At 43.2% G+C, this 18,320-nt stretch overlaps 1 protein-coding gene and 1 non-coding gene across 3 annotated transcripts in view; both read left to right on the forward strand.

Moving 5' to 3' along the window:
• The first annotated feature begins 422 nt into the window (after positions 1 to 422).
• On the forward strand, positions 423 to 493 carry trnag-ccc (transfer RNA glycine (anticodon CCC)). Its single transcript has one exon. It is a non-coding gene; the product is annotated as a tRNA-Gly (tRNA).
• Positions 494 to 2,358: 1,865 nt separating this feature from the next.
• Positions 2,359 to 18,320, forward strand: part of notch1b (notch receptor 1b) — a 44,785-nt gene continuing 28,823 nt past the window's right edge. For both annotated transcript variants that reach the window (XM_058636435.1, XM_058636436.1), the window contains exons 1-4: positions 2,359 to 2,600; positions 3,198 to 3,279; positions 15,861 to 16,120; positions 16,682 to 17,020. In XM_058636435.1, coding sequence (XP_058492418.1) covers positions 2,543 to 2,600; positions 3,198 to 3,279; positions 15,861 to 16,120; positions 16,682 to 17,020 — 739 coding nt within the window. In that variant the 5' untranslated portion in view covers positions 2,359 to 2,542. The remainder of the gene's footprint in view (positions 2,601 to 3,197; positions 3,280 to 15,860; positions 16,121 to 16,681; positions 17,021 to 18,320) is intronic.

Genomic DNA, 18,320 nt, shown 5'->3' on the forward strand with positions numbered 1-18,320 from the left:
ACTGCTATAGCACACTTAAAAACAACAGAGTTGACCAAAGTGCTATACATCGCATAAATACATAAAACAGACAGGATATGAATGAATGTGAACTATAAACAATACAAAAAACTATAAAAACAGAATATAAAACCAATGAAACACAGAAAGAAGGTCAATAGAAAATAGAAAACACTAAAACTGCCAACTCTTATACATGGTCAGGGAACGCCAAGGAGAAGAAGTGGGTTTTTAGCGGAGATTTAAAAACAGGCAGTGTGGGAACACTCGACCTACAGGTACAACAAGAAGAGATTTCTCTGCAGACCTCAGTGATCTTGACATGGCAGACATTTGTGGATGAAGACAGTATAAATTGCATTTTCGATTGCTCTCCATTCTTTCATTTTTTTTTTCTTTTAGCATCACCGTGACTGTTGTCAGCACCGCTGGTGTAGTGGTATCATGCAAGATTCCCATTCTTGTGACCCGGGTTCGATTCCCGGGCGGTGCATACCCTTCCTTAATTTCTCAAAAGGAACCTCCTCAGGGTTTTATAATCTAATCAAAATTCATCCACCCCAAAAAACATGTTCATGACGACACAGGGTGGAGAGACAACAACAAGACAGTGAGTTAGCCATAGTAAAGAACCACATCACCTTTAAGTTGATGATAATATTCTAAAAGTGTTTCATCCATCTGTAAAATAAACATATTCAAAGATCATAATGATGCATATATTTTATGTAATGTGAAATTTACAAGCAGTTGTGATGTTTTTACTTACTTAGTTACTTATTTATGATTTAAGGTCAGAGGCCCCTGGCTTGTGAGGGTTTTTGGGCCAGAGCCCATTATGTCCTTTCATTAAGCTGGAAACACTGTATTTATTTATTTATTTTTCTTCCATGTGTTCTGTTTGTGGGCCACACAGTTGGTGCAGTGGTTAGCACTTTTGCCTTTGCAGCAAGAAGACACAGATTCACAACCCGGTCGGAACAAGGGCCTTTCTGCATGGAGTTTGCATGTTCTCCCCATATGTACGTAGGTTTTCCAAAGACATGTAGATTTGGGATTAGGCAAATTGGACTCTCTAAATTGACCATGAGTGTGAGAGTGAATGGTTATTTGTCTCTACATGTGGCCCTGTGATGGACTGGCGACCTGTCCAGGGTGTTCCCCGCCTATCGCCCTATGTCAGCTGAGATTGGCACAGGCCGCGACCCTCAGGTTGAGGACAAAGCGGTAGAAGATTGATGGATGGTGTTCTGATTGTCATTTGTTTAATTCCCATTAGTCTTTTTCCACCTTCCCTCTACTCGTGCCTCAAAAGTGCAGGTGTTTTCAGTGATGTCAGCAGTGTGTACCATCACAGCAGGTACCTGTGTGAAACTGCTCCGGCTCCATTCACATAGCACTTGATGGGAACCTGCCGTAACTTTCTGCTGACTCTGCAGACTGGCTGAGTGAAAGTTTTGCACAAGTTGCTGTCAGCAGTTATTTATCAGTGAAGAAGATCCTAACTGCTACGAGGCACACTGGTTCCCATGCTCCGTCAGGTTGTGATGCCCTCATACAGCACTGATGTGGGCTTTTAAACACACACTGTTGACACTGAGCTGTGATTTAGAGATTCATTTCAGAGTGTTCTCTCCTTGTTTCCCACTCTTTAATGTTTTCAAGTGTTATAATATCACAGATGTCAGGGCTCATGTGAATAATTGTAGCTCTGGAATTCCCTCCACAACACTGACTCTATCCCTCATTTCAAATCTTAACTGAAAACTCACCTGTTCAAAATGATGGCCACCATGCAGCACTGTCCAATTTTATTGTCTTTCATTATATTGTATTGTATATTTTAACTTGTTATGTGTTTGCATTGTACGTAAGGTGACCTTGAGTGTTGAAAATAAAATATGTTATTATGATTATGAGGGGTTGCAAACACTTTCGTGAAGATTTTTTTTTTGTCTTTTCTTAATTGAAATATAACTAAATATAATCAACTTTAAGATGCCCTACAAAACAACAAGATCTCATAAACCGTAAATTAAAGCAAGTATAGCACAGGTCTTGGTTCATTATTCTTAATAAACGAAATAATTATAATAATGATAATGATAATAAATTAAGGCAATGACTGTACTCGTGCTCAGTTGTTCTCTGTCTAATTACAATGATGAAGACTTGTTATTTAACCAATCACTAACTTCTAAAACACGCTGGGGAAGAAGGATAAGTTGTACTGTGTATGTGTGCGTGTGTGTGTGTGTAACGCCCCTCTGTGTGTGTGTGTGTGTGTGTGTGAGCGTGAGCGTGAGCAGCAGCAGTCAGTGATGTGGTTCGTCCCTCAAGTCATTTCCAACTCGGGAACAGAAGTGACAACATCTCTCGCGCGCAGAGGATCCGCTGAGGGATGCAGTGAAACTTTGTTTGTTATTGACTTGTTCTTCACTGTTTTGGTTCGTTTTTTTTCACCTGTCGTAAAGGGGAGACACACCGTCGGATCTATGAAAAAAGCCACGTGGACTTGTAAAAACGTTTTAAACCAGAAGGAATGTATATTTTCTTTGCCAAACTAACTTTCTTGTTGTCGCTGATCGGACTAACACGAGGTGAGTGGCGCGTTATTTTACATCACTGCTTGTGGGCACTTTCTCATCAGTTTCCTATAGAATGAAGTTTGTTGTTTGTTTGATTTTTTTTTTTTAGATTTTTTTAAATCACGTTAACTCGTAGTAAAGTAAGTAATAAAGTTTGAGTAACTTAAACCTTTCATTTTAGTTTGTAAAGTGATGAGCTGAAGTTTGAGCAGTTTCCTTTTACTTTTTTTTGTCAGTTTACTGTGATTTTTCTCTCATCAAATTTGCTTCCATGCACCTGTTGGCATCATCCCAAACATGTCAGCTTTTCTCCAGCTCACAGTATTATTTTTCTTCCCTTTCCTTCCTTGTTTGTAAATGCATGTATTTGGTGCTTGGCTTCAGAATGATGCTTTTACATACATACAGTATAAGTGTGTGTGTGTGTCCTGTGTCAAACCCATGTTCACCTCACACACTGCACTCTTCAGGTGACAAGAGTCTCACCTCGATTCCACACACGAGTGTCAGAATGACTGTGGTGATGTCTGTGCTGTATGACCATATTTTCTGACACTGTTTATGGGAGTTGTTTTTGTGTATTGGTGTATTAAAACTCTCCTTTCACAGGCCTGATATGCTCCTCGCATACGGAGTCATGTTTGAACCAGGGGAGATGCGAAACAACTCCAGATGGGACGGGAGAGTGCAAGTAAGTTAAACATCTGTCTTTCTGCTTCTTTCAGCGGTGAATGTTGAGGGAGCGAGAGTGTTGGTGTCGGCGCTGGACGATGCAGAAATGTGTGATTGTGGACTCTGACGTGACGGTCTGGGCTCCAAAGGTGGAGATCTCATACCAGTGCTGCTATTTCTGGGAGAGAGAGAGATGGAGGGGACATTGATGAGGACTGCTGGGGTCACTGTGTGTGTGTGTGTTAATGCCACCACACTCTCCCCTCTGCAGCCAAACTCTGGCAGTCCTAAATCTTGTTTTTCTTTTCTTTCATGGAGCGACAGCTGGGGTTGCCAGAAGCTCGGTGACCATTGTTCTCTGCTGCGATTAATTCTGTGTGACTAATCTTGGTGAGGCTTCCCAGAGAGACCCTCAGACCCTGTCCTCCTACCCAAGCTCTCCACTAGCCCCCCTCTCTCTTGGGATTTTGTCGCCTCCTCACTGGTCTTCTGCGCGCTCTCACTCAGTCACCCGCTCTCATTCCTTTAGTCAGATTGGAGACGATAGATGTTTTTTAACCTACTGAAAAAAAATGATGCCAAGTTTGTCTCTCTGAGGTTTTTCTAGTCATTGATGTTTTGACCAATGTTGACCAATAAGCAACTGAGCTGCCCCCAAACTCAAATTTTTCAAACATCAATCACTCTTTGTGCTTGGCTGTGTTTCCAACGGTCTAGTCCAGTCCAGTGCCACCTGACTGCCGCGGAGATGACTGTAAGCCCTTTTGGGTCACTCTCAGCTTCTGGAGAGCAAGGCCCAGGCAGCTATCTTGGCTCCCCGCCACCCCTCAATTACACCCCCAAACACTTCACCTCCTCACTGTGCCACAAAGCCAGCATTGTGTGCCTGCACTGTCCTCCTCCTCAGGCTCCTCCAATTAAACTTGGAGATGGGCAACAATACAAAAAAAAAAGAGGACAAAAAGTTTCAGTGAGATTGTTTGCAGGGTGATTACATTCCTCTCTTAATCTGCTTTCAGACACTGAAGTCCAGACATTTTCCTGGGGCTGAATGCGAGAACTCAAACATTTATTTGAAAACTTTTCCCGCCATGACCCCTTTTCAAACTTCCACAAAAAACTCACAGTGAGCTCAGGTGACGAGGAATATTCTTATAAACTTCACAGAGAACAAGGCAATCAGAGATGGTAGAGAGTGTCTGACTCCAGAGCACAAGGTTGCATGTTCACTTAAACTAAAAAAAATATTCTAGCAAGCCTCTGTCGGCCTCTGTTGCTCATATTGCAAGCAAGTGCATAAGCACACACACACACACACACACACACACACACACACACACACACACAGACAGACAGAGCCACCAAAAACAATACCTCACTCCCACTCTGTGGGGCAAAGTAACAAGTGGGCAATTCCTGCGTTCTTGACACAGGCAGCACTGGAAATGTTCCTTCTGTTGGGAATGGGTCTGATCCAGACGATGTCCTGCATTTCTTTTTTCTTATTTTAAAGCTTTCATGAGGTTTGGGCAAGAAAGTGTTTGTGGCAGAAACTTGGAGCTGTTGATTTAACAGGAAATTGTGTGAAAGTACATTTTCCTCTTCTCTTTCGCCCTCACCACTCTCATATAAAACACCATGAGCCTGATCTCTTCTGGAAGGTTATTTTTGATGTGTTCAGTGAGAAAGTGGAACTAGTTAAAGTAAGGCGGATCCATTTTCACAAACTCAAGACTATGGTTTTAATGAAATAAGAAAGAAAAAATGGTCAAAATCAATTCACTCTTGACAAAGATTCACCAGAGCCATAAAACACTGTGTTGTGTAACAAGTGGTTATTCACAACTCCATTGTCTTCCTGCAACAACTGATGATTTCCACAGTGAGTGCATTCACACGGTCACTGGTGTGTCTGTGGTGAAGCAGCACAGCTGCCAGCATCAGGATATGGACAGTTGAGGAATAATTGCTGCCAGGTGGATCCTGTTTGGAGCCTTGAACGATGATGTTTGTCTTGTTGACGTACCTTTAAGAGGAGTGTGAAAGTTGTGCCGAGTGTCAAGTGTATCACTTCACTAATGTCGTAAATGGTTGAATTGATATTTTGGTGATTAGTTAACAGTTTGTGAGATCCTCTTTGGTCTCCTGAAATTTAAGACTACTTAAATCTATGGCCTATGGCAATCCTGTCTTTTGTGGAAATGTTTTTCTGTGACTTGCTTGCAGACTTGCAGGTATCCTCTCTGCTTTGGTGGTGTATGAGCAGGGTGGTGTGCAGGGAGGCAGGTCGGTTAGTGATGACAGTTAAAGCCAATCATTCCATGAAGTGTGTTGTTTGTTTTATTAGACGGCTACAGACAGACAGGGAGATTTAAGCAAATAAGATAAAGGAGGTTTTATAAATATTAAGGAGAGTTTTTCCCCTGAGACTAACTCTTTTCTCATAAATTTCTGAGCTTGTTTCACCTAAATCAAAACCACTTGCGCTATGTGGAGGTCAAGTAAGAGGTATTGGCAGCTTCAGTTTCATGTAGTCTGACAGATATGCCTCCTTGACATGCCATAACATAAATACCATCCTCTCTACTTATCTTGGCCCTCCTGACCCAAGTGAGATCCTGACTGAGGTTTATCTCTAAAGAGCTTTGAGGAGGTCTCTCATTTACTTTAGAGGTTTGGCAGCAGCAGCAGCAGCAGCAGAGAGCAGTGAGTGACGGGGCCGAGCCCATCCAGACCAGGATAAATCACTCCCAGATTCCAGCGGCACAATGGAGAGATGAGAGCTGTCCGGGGGTCTGTTCAGGAGAACTGAGACATTACTGATGTTCATCATCAGTTAGTCACTGTGACGATAACTGATGACTAACTAACTCAGCCTGTTGAAAGCTGAGAGTCACATGATGAAGGGGGTTTTAAGATGTACATGTTGGCAGGTATGAATAACATCAGTACTATACACCAGAAGTTTAGCTAATTCATTAACACAGAATAATCATCTTGATCATCTGGGGTTTCAGATTGTGAATTTTTATTGGTTTATTTGATGAATGATAGTTGGCGGGCTATAAATAAATTATAATACTATAATAAAACACAGCAGTGATTTGGATCCTGATTAACATAGCATTTTCAAACAGTCCTTCTCAGAAAAGTTTTGCCTCTCGACAGCCATACTGGAATTGGGCAGCTGTTCGGGCTCCTATCTAAATTTATTTAAGTACCATAACTTTGGCCAGACATAAATACTACAAATATGAAATCATCAGTCGAATCTGCCTCATTGTCTACGGCTTTATCCTCCACAAGAGGGTGGAGCTCGTGCCAATCCCAGCTGACAGAGGGGGAAAGGCGCGGTACACCCTGGACAGGCCACCAGTCCATCGCAGGGCCAACACACAGAGAAGAACCATTCACTCTCACACCTATGGTCAGTTTAGAGTGTCCAGTTATAAAGTGTCAGCTGTTATAAAGTTGACAGCTTGGAGGAAAGGGCGGGATTTGTGTCATACTTCATTCCATCAGTGACACTGTGACTTTTTATTTCAAATGTATGTAAACGATGTGTCTGTCCACTGTAAAGTTTTTTTCTTAACCTTAGTGGTTTAACTTTAGTGGAGCTTTGTGGTTTAACAAAATCTCTAAGTTCACGTTTTCTTGCTGGAGCTTTCAGCTACATCAGTACATTTCTCAGTTGGAGATACATTCAATATATTGGCTATGATGTGTTAAACTGCTCATGCCAATGTCAAGACTTAAGTTTCATGCTTTTCCTTTTGAATGCAGACAAGAATTCCTGGATAAAATCACAAGAGCTGCAGGAACAGATCCAGTATATTTGAACATTTGAAAGACTTTCCATGGTTTCTGACAGTTTCTTGGACCATGTGCTTTGGAATACCGTGAATGTGGAAAATGTTTGGCATTTCAGAGTGAGTGACATACACCTAGGATCTGACAAGAAAGAGATTTAATCCCGTACTTAGGATTTGTGTGTTTGTGTTTGAGTGTCATTTGAAGTCAATGAATTCCTTGCTGGTATGTGTGGCCACTGCTACAGTACACATCCACTTCAGTGAAAGTGAGCCTTGTCCCTCCGCTTCAAGGGATTCTTCAATGGCACCTCTGTTTTCTGTGGTCAGATGAGTCTATCTCAGCGTCCCTCCACCCTCACCCGCACCACCGCCCCTCCTCCCCCTACATCCCCATTCAGAGTTCAGGAAACACCCTCCCGGGGAAGAAAAGGTGCTGTATCTGATCATATCATCACACACCCAGAAACACACAGCGCGAGGCTTTTAATGTGGCCGCTGCTGGTCGTGTTGGGTTCCCTCTGGCAAAAGTGCTGCTGTGGAGAGGGCAGATCGGCAGAGCATTCTCACTGTATGAAGCCACTAAAAGGTGGTAATGGTGGTGGGGGGGGATAAATGCAGGGGAATTAGTGATATTTGAGCCTCGCTGGTTGGCATATGCCACGACGAATCATATCAACTTTGATCACGGGCTAAGTGGACTGAAACTCGGTGTGTGTTTGTGTGTGCTTGTGAGACAAAGCCTCTTGGCATAAAGCACACTTCCTCATTTCTTCTCTTTTTTCTCCCCCCCTCTTCCTTTCAGCCCGACCACCTGTCTGTGTGTTATAGTATAACAGCGAACAGGAACGTGCACTTGTCCACAGCAGCGTGCTTCCTGATTACTTGTGGTTTTTGCCTATTCAGCTGCACACTGAGACACAGTGACTTTGTCTGCCAGGTGTGCTTTTAAGCTCCCGGTCACATTTTCACTGCCAGACACACATTGAGTCAGTCGCTGCAAATGTAGGAGAATGGAGTGTGATGCCTCTCAAGTGAAATAGAGCAGCTTGTTATGATCAGGATATCTGTTACAGAGGGAGAAAATAAAGGGTCCACACATGACAGTTTTAGTGTTTTGAGCCAGGATTATCTAAGAGGGGACAAAAGGAACTCTTATTTTGAATACTACTTTCATTTCTCTAAAGCAAAAATGTCTGGATAACTCCCAAAAGACATGCAGTCCTGTATTAAGTGGCATTTCACCTCCGAAAAACCTCTCCGGGCAAACGTCTGATTCATGTTTTAATGTTCTACATGTGTATAATTATGTTGAAATGAATCCAGCCTGATCCTGGGTTTGATTTATGGATGACGCAGCGAAGATGAAGCAGTCTAATGTGCTGTGTCTTAAGCCCTGAAGTTGCCATGTGCAGGGTCCAGTGGCACCGTCAGCTTCACCTTCAGTCGCCAATAAAGCATTTAAGTGGTTCCCAACCTTGTAAAGTAGGCAGTGGCAGAAGTCATTAGACCTTCTCTGAGTGTCGATCCCTGAGGGAGCTTGTTCTTTCCCATGGGCTGTGTCCGTACTGCTCTCAAATAAACAGGGTCTCTAATGAAGGCTGCCAGATGTGGGCTGGTCAGGTCAGCTCTCCTTTACTATTAGAGAGGAAGGAAAAAAAGGATGAATGTAAGGAGGGAGAAAGAGGGGCAGCGCTTCCCCTGTAATTTCTGTGGCCAGTGAGGATTCCGTGGTAACTTTGGTTTCAGCTCCACAACAAACAACAAGACTGTTTTTGTGCCAGCGTTGGCCTTAGCCAAAAAGCTATTTTTATTTCAGTCGACTCAATCTGTGTGATCGAAGCTGAATCTGAATTTAAGCGTGTGTGGGTTGTTTTTTTTCTGTGTTGACTTTCAGCACCAGTGATGGTAGAGTTGTCAGCTTCCATATGCGCAACACGAAAGAGGGCAGTTGAAAAAAGGGAGAGGGAAGTGTAGAGGAATGGAGACAAAAGAGAGTCCCCCTGGGCAATGCTTGTAAAACAGATCAGACAAGAATAAAGGAGACTTAGACTAGGCAGACAACCAAAAACAGCCAGGAAATGAGAAAGGGTGGTGGGGAGACTGGAGGGATGAGGGGGGCCGAGGTGCAAACATGCTCCACTAACACAGTTTGAGTCTTGACTGAAGACTTGACGAAGAAACCTGAGGAAGAAGCGAGTGAGTGGGTGAGGGCTTTGGAAAATAGTGATATCAATAACAGACGTTAAGAAATAATGCTGCTGTTTGTCTGCGTGTGTTTTTAATTTGAACGTTATTGGCCATCCCTCGATCCGTTTCACCACATTGTCTGAGATCTGGACGCTTGGCAACATTTCAAATGCAGAGTGTCCGGGGGGAAAAAGAAACATGAACAGACAGACTGTTGGACAGATTACAAACAAAACTCCATGTTTGTCAAGCAGACTATTGTAAGCAACAACAAAAGTGAATGATACAATTGCAACTTGCTGCTCTAACTTGGTCCCTATAGGGTCTCACGTTTATAATACAGTGTCTTGCCCAGTCTTAACTGTATGTAACACATCCAAAAATGGAATTGTAACTAAAATACTTCAATATTATTCAGCAAATCAAAGACAGTTTGATAATGAAATAAAACAACAAACAGAACTTCATTTGAATAAAATAGAGTTTAAGAGCTGTAATCTGTTAAGTTTTCTCTGTAAACTAAGCTAAGAGCATAATTAACCTAAACTATTGCGATTTAAGTCATTGTCAGAAAAGAAGCTGGACACTCATTCTGAATAATTGAATAAGTCTCTTTAACACACAGAGAGGCCCTTACAGCTACTAGTCTGCATTTTGTATTTGTATACAGTGCACGTGTGGCACACATATTACGTTCAAAGCCTCTGTCCCCATCTGTGTGTGACCTCAGAAGCACAGCAGATGGCAGATTGGCCCCCGACTTTGAGGACAGCTCCTTTTCGAATGACGCCTGGCTAAGGGTCAGATGTCACCACAACATCTGCTGGAGGCTCCAGCCGCCGCCCCGGCCCCTGTTATGCATCCCATCAGTGAACCAGACCTGTTGCCACGGGCTGCAGTGGCAGCCACTGAACATGAGATGGCCCAGAAGTGAGTGCAGGCGAGAACAATGTGGTCTGTTGGGCCAGGACGACAGAAAAGATAATAACAGTATCGACCTTACCGCCGAGATAGTTCCACTGCTGTGCTGCAGTTATACGATACCATACGAACACCTGATATTTGCTCAGCTTCTGATTTGTGCCCCTCTTTTCATGTCTTCTTTATTTACCTTTCCAGCAGCTTGCTTTACCTGCTGCTGTTGAGATGATCCTGTTTGCAAGGCCGGCAGATTTCTCTTGTTGAAGCAGCTGCATCACTGTTTGTTTTGAACACAAGTCGGACTCCATAAAAGAGTCATTTGAATATCTGTTGTCTTACTCCCTCAAGCTCCTATTCAGTCAAGTATTGCGAGGGCTGAGCACAATGCCTGTGAAAGCATTTTGTGCCCTGAACGTGTATTTGACAGGCGCTCGCCAAGTTAAAGAGCAAACTGTTAGCATTCTTTGCCTAGCGTGTGCTAGAGTTGACTTGCGGCTCGCAACTCCGCCGGCGTGTGTTTGAACAGTGCGTCCACGTGCACTGAGGTGCGGCGAGGGGGCTCTCTCTGTTTGTCTTTCAGGCCTCAGTGTGAGACACTGGGGTGTTTTAGCGAGGGCAGATGCCGGGTTTCAAAGCCAGTCTGAGTTTTTCAAGGAACCATAAAGTGACGGTGCCAGCACGCCTCTACTGAGGTTTCTTGGGTCAAGAATCGGGACAGGAGACTCTTAAGAGTAAACATTTAAATTCCTTTTGAGTTGGCAAACTCGGTAAGAAGTTTGCCAGTTGTCTGTCTCCCCTCGAAAAAACCCAACCAAACCAGTTCCACTTTCCTTTCTTTCCGACTCTTTTGTTTGCTTGACTGCTTGTGTGTTTTGGATTTGAAGCTTTTCTCTTGCTGCATGCTTGGCCTCAAAGACTGCAGAATAAAGTTACAGATTAAAGTTACAGAGCAGCTTGCAGAGAAGTTTTAGGGATAGTGGGCATTAGTCTGTCGGGACTTATAAATCCAAATGTGCTGTTTTACAAATGAAAAGAAAAGAAATGCTGTGTCGGAGACGCGCGGTGAGGTTTAGAGGGAAAGATCGAAGGTGGACAGGCGGGAGCGAGTGGATGCCAGCGACCATACTGCTTTGAAGAGAGGAAGTGAAACCAATAATGAGGAAATTTAGGGATGAGCCATTTATAATGAAAGAAGATTTAAGGAGAGATTTTGCTGGGATGTAGAAAGGGAGAAAGAGGAATTAAGGGAAGGAGAGGAAAGAGGAGGTTTGACAGCTGAACATGTCCGGCCTTAGGTCAGCACTGAATGAGGAGGAAAAACAATGAGCCCACTCATCATGCTCTCTTTGCTATTCCTGTCTTTTCTTTGCTATTAGAGGAAACAGCCATTGAGATACTAACACTATAAAAAAAGTATTACTAAAAGTCCAAAGTGACACCCGTACAGCAATTATACTATTCATGTTCATAAAATGTGAAAAAAAAAAAAAAAAACATTTTATGAACTTTAAAAGAATCATCTCCACCAAACTCAGCCTATTTGCATAAACACGTATAAACATATTTATTACAGTACAGGCTTTGGGACAGTAATGGGATAGAGTTCCGTGAAGAGGAAGGAGGCAGAGTTGTGGGATAAGGGACATGGGAGGTGCTGAGGAGGAGCAGGAGGGGAGGGGCTGGCTGGGGCAGCAGCTGCCGTCTCCTCATTAACATGCGCACCTGCTCCCTGCGGCCTTTTTCCAGTGAGTTTGTGTGGCGCCTCACGACCTCAGCACCCGCCATTACTGGGGCTAAACTGGACTGGCCTTCTCGCAGCCACACACACACACACACACACACACACACACACAGACGTGCACACACGGACACACGTCTATTGTCTGCTGCGGCTCTGGACACAGAGACATATGAACTCTGTGGAAGAATTTGAAGCTATGTCATAATTATTTTTAAAAACAACGGAAACTTCGCCTAATTCTCAAGTCCTAAAAATAAATCATGCCATAGATTGAATCCTGTTGCAAATCGCATTTGAATTTGTGTCTAAATAAGAAGTTTTGAACGCAATGTTAATGTAATGTAAGGAAAACTATGTTACGAAACATTTCCTGAGACATATTGAATCATTCCTAATTCTATATATAACTATATTTTAAAATATGTCGTCGTACATCCACTGAAATAATAACTTTACATGGGCTCCTTCATTTTTAAAGTGGCAGGGAACATGTGTCAGGGAGGTACCCCAGAAAAAAACCCCTTACATTTTAAAAGGAAGATCCTTTATCTTCCTTATAAAATGTAATGCCTGCCAACTGTAGTGCCTAACTTTGAAATATCAACAAATGTCCATTAGATTCATTTAGCAGGTTGGAGTATGACTGAAAACACAAAAGAGGCACCCATAAAAAGTTTTATGGCACTTTTCCATTATACAGTTCTAGCACTATCAGGCGAGTCGCTTTCCATGACTATAGTACCTCCTCAACGTGGGTGGGGTCGTCGCAGCACGGCTGCAAGGAACTGCTGTGACGGTGTTTTATACACGACACACACAAACTAGTGAGATGCAAAGCGGCACTTTTCGGTGTACTGAATCATTAGAATCATTGAATTAAAAAGATTAGTTCGGAGCACAGATGCTGTCGCTAAATACACCAGACTCCTCTGTTAAATATGGAGATTTTAGAAATGTCCTTGCTACATGTTGGAGATTAATGTATGTTTAGTCTTTTTAACTGATCTACAGTTCGACATTGTTCGGTAGCAGGTACCAATCAGTCAAGCTGAGCTGAGCTGAGCCGACTAAAAAAAACCCCAGTCTTTCCTCTGCAGATGGACAGGATAAAAGTCCCTGTGCTGCTGCTGTATACACATAAATGCTCCCTCAGTCAGGTGTGGTAGTATTGCTTGACGAGGTGGTGACTCTCTGCCCCCGGTGGTCACATGCCACCACTCACTCATTGCTACTGTTTGTGAAGCGGGCAGCCTTGCATGTGATGTTTTCTTTTCCTTGCCTCATTCCTCAGGCTGCCTAATCCCCTGAGAGGGAGACCCTGTCTAAACACACCCCTGTCCCCATAGAGAGGCTACGGCTTGGCCCCCACCAACACACACACACACACAGACACAGACACAGACACATACACACACCCTCTGGCTGGACCCCCTGGGAATGTTTGGGGACCTGGTCTTGTCAGCCCCTCAGGGCTAACAGACTCTCAGGCTCTGCTCAGGTATTTGAGAGTGATGGTGGGTTTTTGGATGTTTCTGCATGAGAGTGAAACACAACAATATTGAAAGAGAGCAGTTTTCTGTCAAATCCAAGCTGGAAAAAAAAAGGGATTTCTAGAACTTGTAATTTTCCTTTGCAGAAGAATTCACTTTTAGAAACCTTTCATGTTACTGGACAGAGGTTGTGCCACAGTCTCCTCCGTTTCATCCTCTTCCCATTTCTAGTTTGATGATGCTGCTGAAAATCCTCTCTGGGGAGGAAAGAATCACGAGCACTGAGGTGTTGGGGTGTGCGGTGCTTTTTAATCTGCCATAATGTTGGCTTGCCGCTCAAACACTGTTGAATAGTTGGCGCCTTCCTCTGAGGATGAATGAGTGGTGACAAAAGGGTTTGAAGTGAGCTGCTGAAGGGTGCCACCACGACTCCTTTTTTTGCGTCTCAAGTTTTAGAGAGAACAGATTATGAAGGAAAATTCCAAATACCACCGGGGTTTTTTTTGTGTTCATCTCCAGTGCTATTGAGTAGCTTCTTTGTTTTTGTACTGCCCGGGCCTCTCTGGCCACCCTGTGTTGTTGACAACAGTACTGAAGCTCTGAAGGCGATGAAAACAGAAATGTGGCGGTAAGGGTTGAGCTAAAGCTGGACCCCAATATGTTTTCACCAAAATGTGTAGTAAAACAAACCCAGCCCACACAGGGAGTACTCATGCCAGAACAGATAGTAACATGCATGCAAACCGCAGTGTGTTTATGTTAATTTGACTAAAATCAAGCTGGTCTTAGTCAGACTAACATGCCTGGATAATGTGATTCATAGTCCAATCACTCCTGCATGTATTCGATTAGTCGGAATGGAGTTGGACTTGGTGATCTGTGCATGGACCAACATTTCCTCCCCGGTCTTTGACCCCGAAGTAGAAGCAGATGATGTATTTAAACTGCAGTACTGTTGCTGGAAATCAGACGGCAATCATACGGTACCTTTCTTTGGACAACACAGCAAACACAAGAGCCATGCTCGACCTAATTTATATCATGATTAACATGTACAGCAGGTACAAAACATACAGAACCACAGCACCATCCATCTCGCCATTCACTGTTGGTTTTTCTGTGGCGTAAAGGTCAACAGGAAACTGATTCAATATGGTTGAATATGCACACAGTCATGAACACTGTGTGTGTGTGTGTGAGACTGCACACACTGTAGCTATGCCTGTATGGATGTTCTGTGTGTGTGTGTGTGTGGCCGCTTTGTTTAGCCATGTGTATACACAGGGGGACTCTTCTCTTAATCTCCTCTCATTGTAACTGATAATGTGTGAATGTGTCTCTGTGATCTGCGGCGTCTACCTCCCCCTCGTCGTTTATGAATGACACACAACCTGTGAGAAACCTCAGTAGTCCGTCCCCCTCGTCCCTCTGTTCGGAACCGCTGTGTTTTACAGCCTCTATCACATTGTTCACGGGGGCAGAAAGATGAATGTCCTGTTTAAAGCATAGTTTCTCATGGTCGTGTTGCTGTGTTGTAAAAACAGCAGGACTATCTTTTAAAGGAGCAGATAGTCGCGCTGGGAAATGCTTTTAATGCAACCAGCGGATTTATAAGCACAACAGTGCACAAAGTCTGCACTGAGAAACATTAGATCAGTCAGTCATCATCTACCGCTTTATCCTCAACCAGAGGGTCACGGGGGGTGCTGTGCCAATCTCAGCTACATCGGGCGATAGGCGGGGTACACCCTGGACAGTTCGCCAGTCCATCGCAGGGCCACACACAGATAGAGACAAACAACCATTCACTCTCACACTCCCTCCTATGGTCAATTTAGAGAGTTCAATTTACCTATCCCCACATTGCATGTTTTTGGACTGTGGGAGGAAGCCGGAGAACCCGGAGAGAACCCACGCACACACGGGGAAAACATGCAAACTCCATGCAGAAAGGCCCTTGTTCCAACCGGGGCTCGAACCCGGGTCTTCTCGCTGCAAGGCGAGAGTGCTAACCACTACACCACCGTGTGGCCCAACATTAGATCATTGAACATATAAATATAAATTCCCTTTATTTGTACTGTTCCCACTCTTTGTACTGCTAATTTTAAATGAAAACAATATCTAATGTTTATTAGTCGATGATCTTTTTCACCCCCAACCAATCCAGTTTAATTTAAATACTTTAATCCACCTGAACTCAGCCATATTAGCTAAGAAAATAAATGCTGTGTATTTAAAACATTTAAAAAGTACAAAAGTACAGAAGATTATCAACATATGAGTTATTTAATAATAGCAAATGCAGTTCATATAAGAAGCCATAAAGACAGCGGAGTATGGTGGTAGGTAGATATCACTGGTGCCTCCAGTGCAGGCTGAACCCTGCTTCTCGCTCAGTGTCCGCTGATATTATGTTCCTGACGACTTGGTTTTTGTCTCTCACTAGATGCGGGGATGGATATGTAGGAAGCCGGTGCCAGTTTCGTGACCCGTGCATCTCCTCGCCATGCATGAACGAGGGCACTTGTCGAGCCGTGACCAGAGGGAACGCGGTGGACTTCAGCTGCACCTGCAAACCGGGCTACACTGACCGCCTCTGCCTCACGCCCATCAACGTCTGCCTCAGCTCACCATGTCGCAACGGAGGCACGTGTGAGCTCGAGAGCCTCCAGGCGTACAAGTGCCACTGCCCACCTGGATGGTCAGGTAATAAAGCTGTGGTTTCTGAATCAAGCACTGGTCGATGTCTGACATGTTTATCACACGAGTGAGAAGTAATAGCTGAATTTACTCACAGTTTTTATGTCTTAGCACATTTAAAACATGTTTTCTTTATAATTCAGGTTATTTATACCAGAGAGGTTATGTTTTTGTCTGGGTCCATTTGTTTGTGGGTTTGTTGGTTTATTTGTTTGCAGAATTATGCAAAAACTACTAAACCACTTTCCACCACCACACTCGCGCTGAGGACAAACCCATATCATTTTGGTTTGGACGCCGATTTAAGGGTCAATCCGGTATTTTTATTTATTTATTTTTTGACTTTTGTGATTTTTGACTTCATGTGGAGGATATAGCAGTAGACAGTGGTGAGATTCTGAGGATAGTGTGTCTTTTTTCTAAAACAAACTAGAACCATTTGTGAAAAACTACAGATGATAATGTCCTAAAGTGAAATTATTTACCGTAACAAAAATATAATTATATATGTTTATTAGAATAGAATGATCTGTTGTCATCATCATCATCTATTCTCTGTGTTTTTAGGTAAACTGTGCCAACAAGCCGACCCCTGCACCTCGAACCCATGTGCCAATGGCGGCCAGTGCTCTGCCATCGAGTCTCATTACATCTGCACCTGCACGCCATTCTTCAACGGAAAGACCTGCAAACAAGACGTCAACGAGTGCGATGCAAACCCGTCGCCCTGCAAGAACGGGGGTGTGTGCATCAATGAAGTGGGCGGGTACAGATGCCAGTGTCCTCAGGAGTACATGGGCAAGCACTGCGAGAGCCGCTACCTGCCCTGCAACCCGTCACCCTGCTTTAATGGAGGCACCTGTATCCAAAAGGGGGAAACAAGCTATGAATGCACCTGTGTACTAGGTAAGAATTTGAACTAAAGCCATGGGCAGAGAGGTTTTTATCATTTGTTTTTATTTCAACAGGTTAAACTTTCATCAACATTTAAACCACAAAGTCACATGATGTAAACTGGATCATTTTAGTGTTGAATGTTATCTTGATGTGAGTTTAATTTAATTAAATTCAGTTCAATTCAGTTCAATGGGGGGGCAGATGAGAGGTGGGGGACAGGAAGGGGGAGAGGTAGGACAAGAGGGAGGTGAGGTAGAGACAGAAGAAAGAGACCAGGAGCAGAAATACAACAATTCTATCAAGTTACATGTTTAGACAAGCCAGTTCTGAATAAGTGATGAAGATGTTTATAGAACTACAATGTAATTTATACAAGCAGCAGCAGAGATTATTTATAGAAATTAGACTGATATCAGCTTTAATTATGGCATAATAATAATAATGGTGATGATATGATTTGAATGGTAATGATAGTAATGCTAATAGCCTCAAAACTGGATCTGGATCCTGCCATCCTGCAAGATGAGGACACAGAGAGAGAGAGAGGACAGGATATTTTTTATTTTATATCAGGTCTCGACAATGGTAACTCCACATTGTGATGTCCGTCAGCTGATGATTATTTGTTAGATACACAATGGAACGTAAGATGAAGTTTGAGTTTAAATGTCAGTAGTTGTTGCTTCACAGATGATGTCATTTAAGGCTGGGCTGTTCCTGCTTATGTTGTGTCTTTTGTGTGCGTGTGTATATATATATATATATATATATACATATGTATGTGTGTGTGTGTTTACAGTGTGTGAACAAGGCAGAGCAGGAAGGCATCAGGCCTTATCATAAGGAAATGGTCAAAGGACAACATCCTTTTCACGTAGTAGAGTGAAGCAAAGCTTTCTCGGACTGTAGTCCTGCCTCCCTCAGCTCATCACCTCCGCACTGACGGAGTTCGGATATTCACGTCATGTGTGAAATGTGCTTGTTGACATATAATGGAACAAGCTGTTACTTCCTCTCACTATGTAGTATAAAGTTTACTTGTGGAGACCGCTGTCATGAAGTGAGTTCAAACTTTGTGCTCTCAAATGACGACATTAACTGTCAAAGGTTTGTGCTGCAACGTTTTGATTGGTGATATATCATTGTCTGGACTCGCGAGACACAATTACCAATATGCTGTGTAATATACCAAGTGTTTACCAACAGATTTTCCCTCAACTCATCAGTATGACTCTGTAAGGTGTCACTTGTCACAGGAACAAGTGAAACCTTGCATTGTATTGATATACTAAATGCCACATTGATTATA

This window comes from Solea solea, chromosome 8 (assembly GCF_958295425.1).
Source record: "Solea solea chromosome 8, fSolSol10.1, whole genome shotgun sequence".
Taxonomy (NCBI): domain Eukaryota; kingdom Metazoa; phylum Chordata; class Actinopteri; order Pleuronectiformes; family Soleidae; genus Solea; species Solea solea.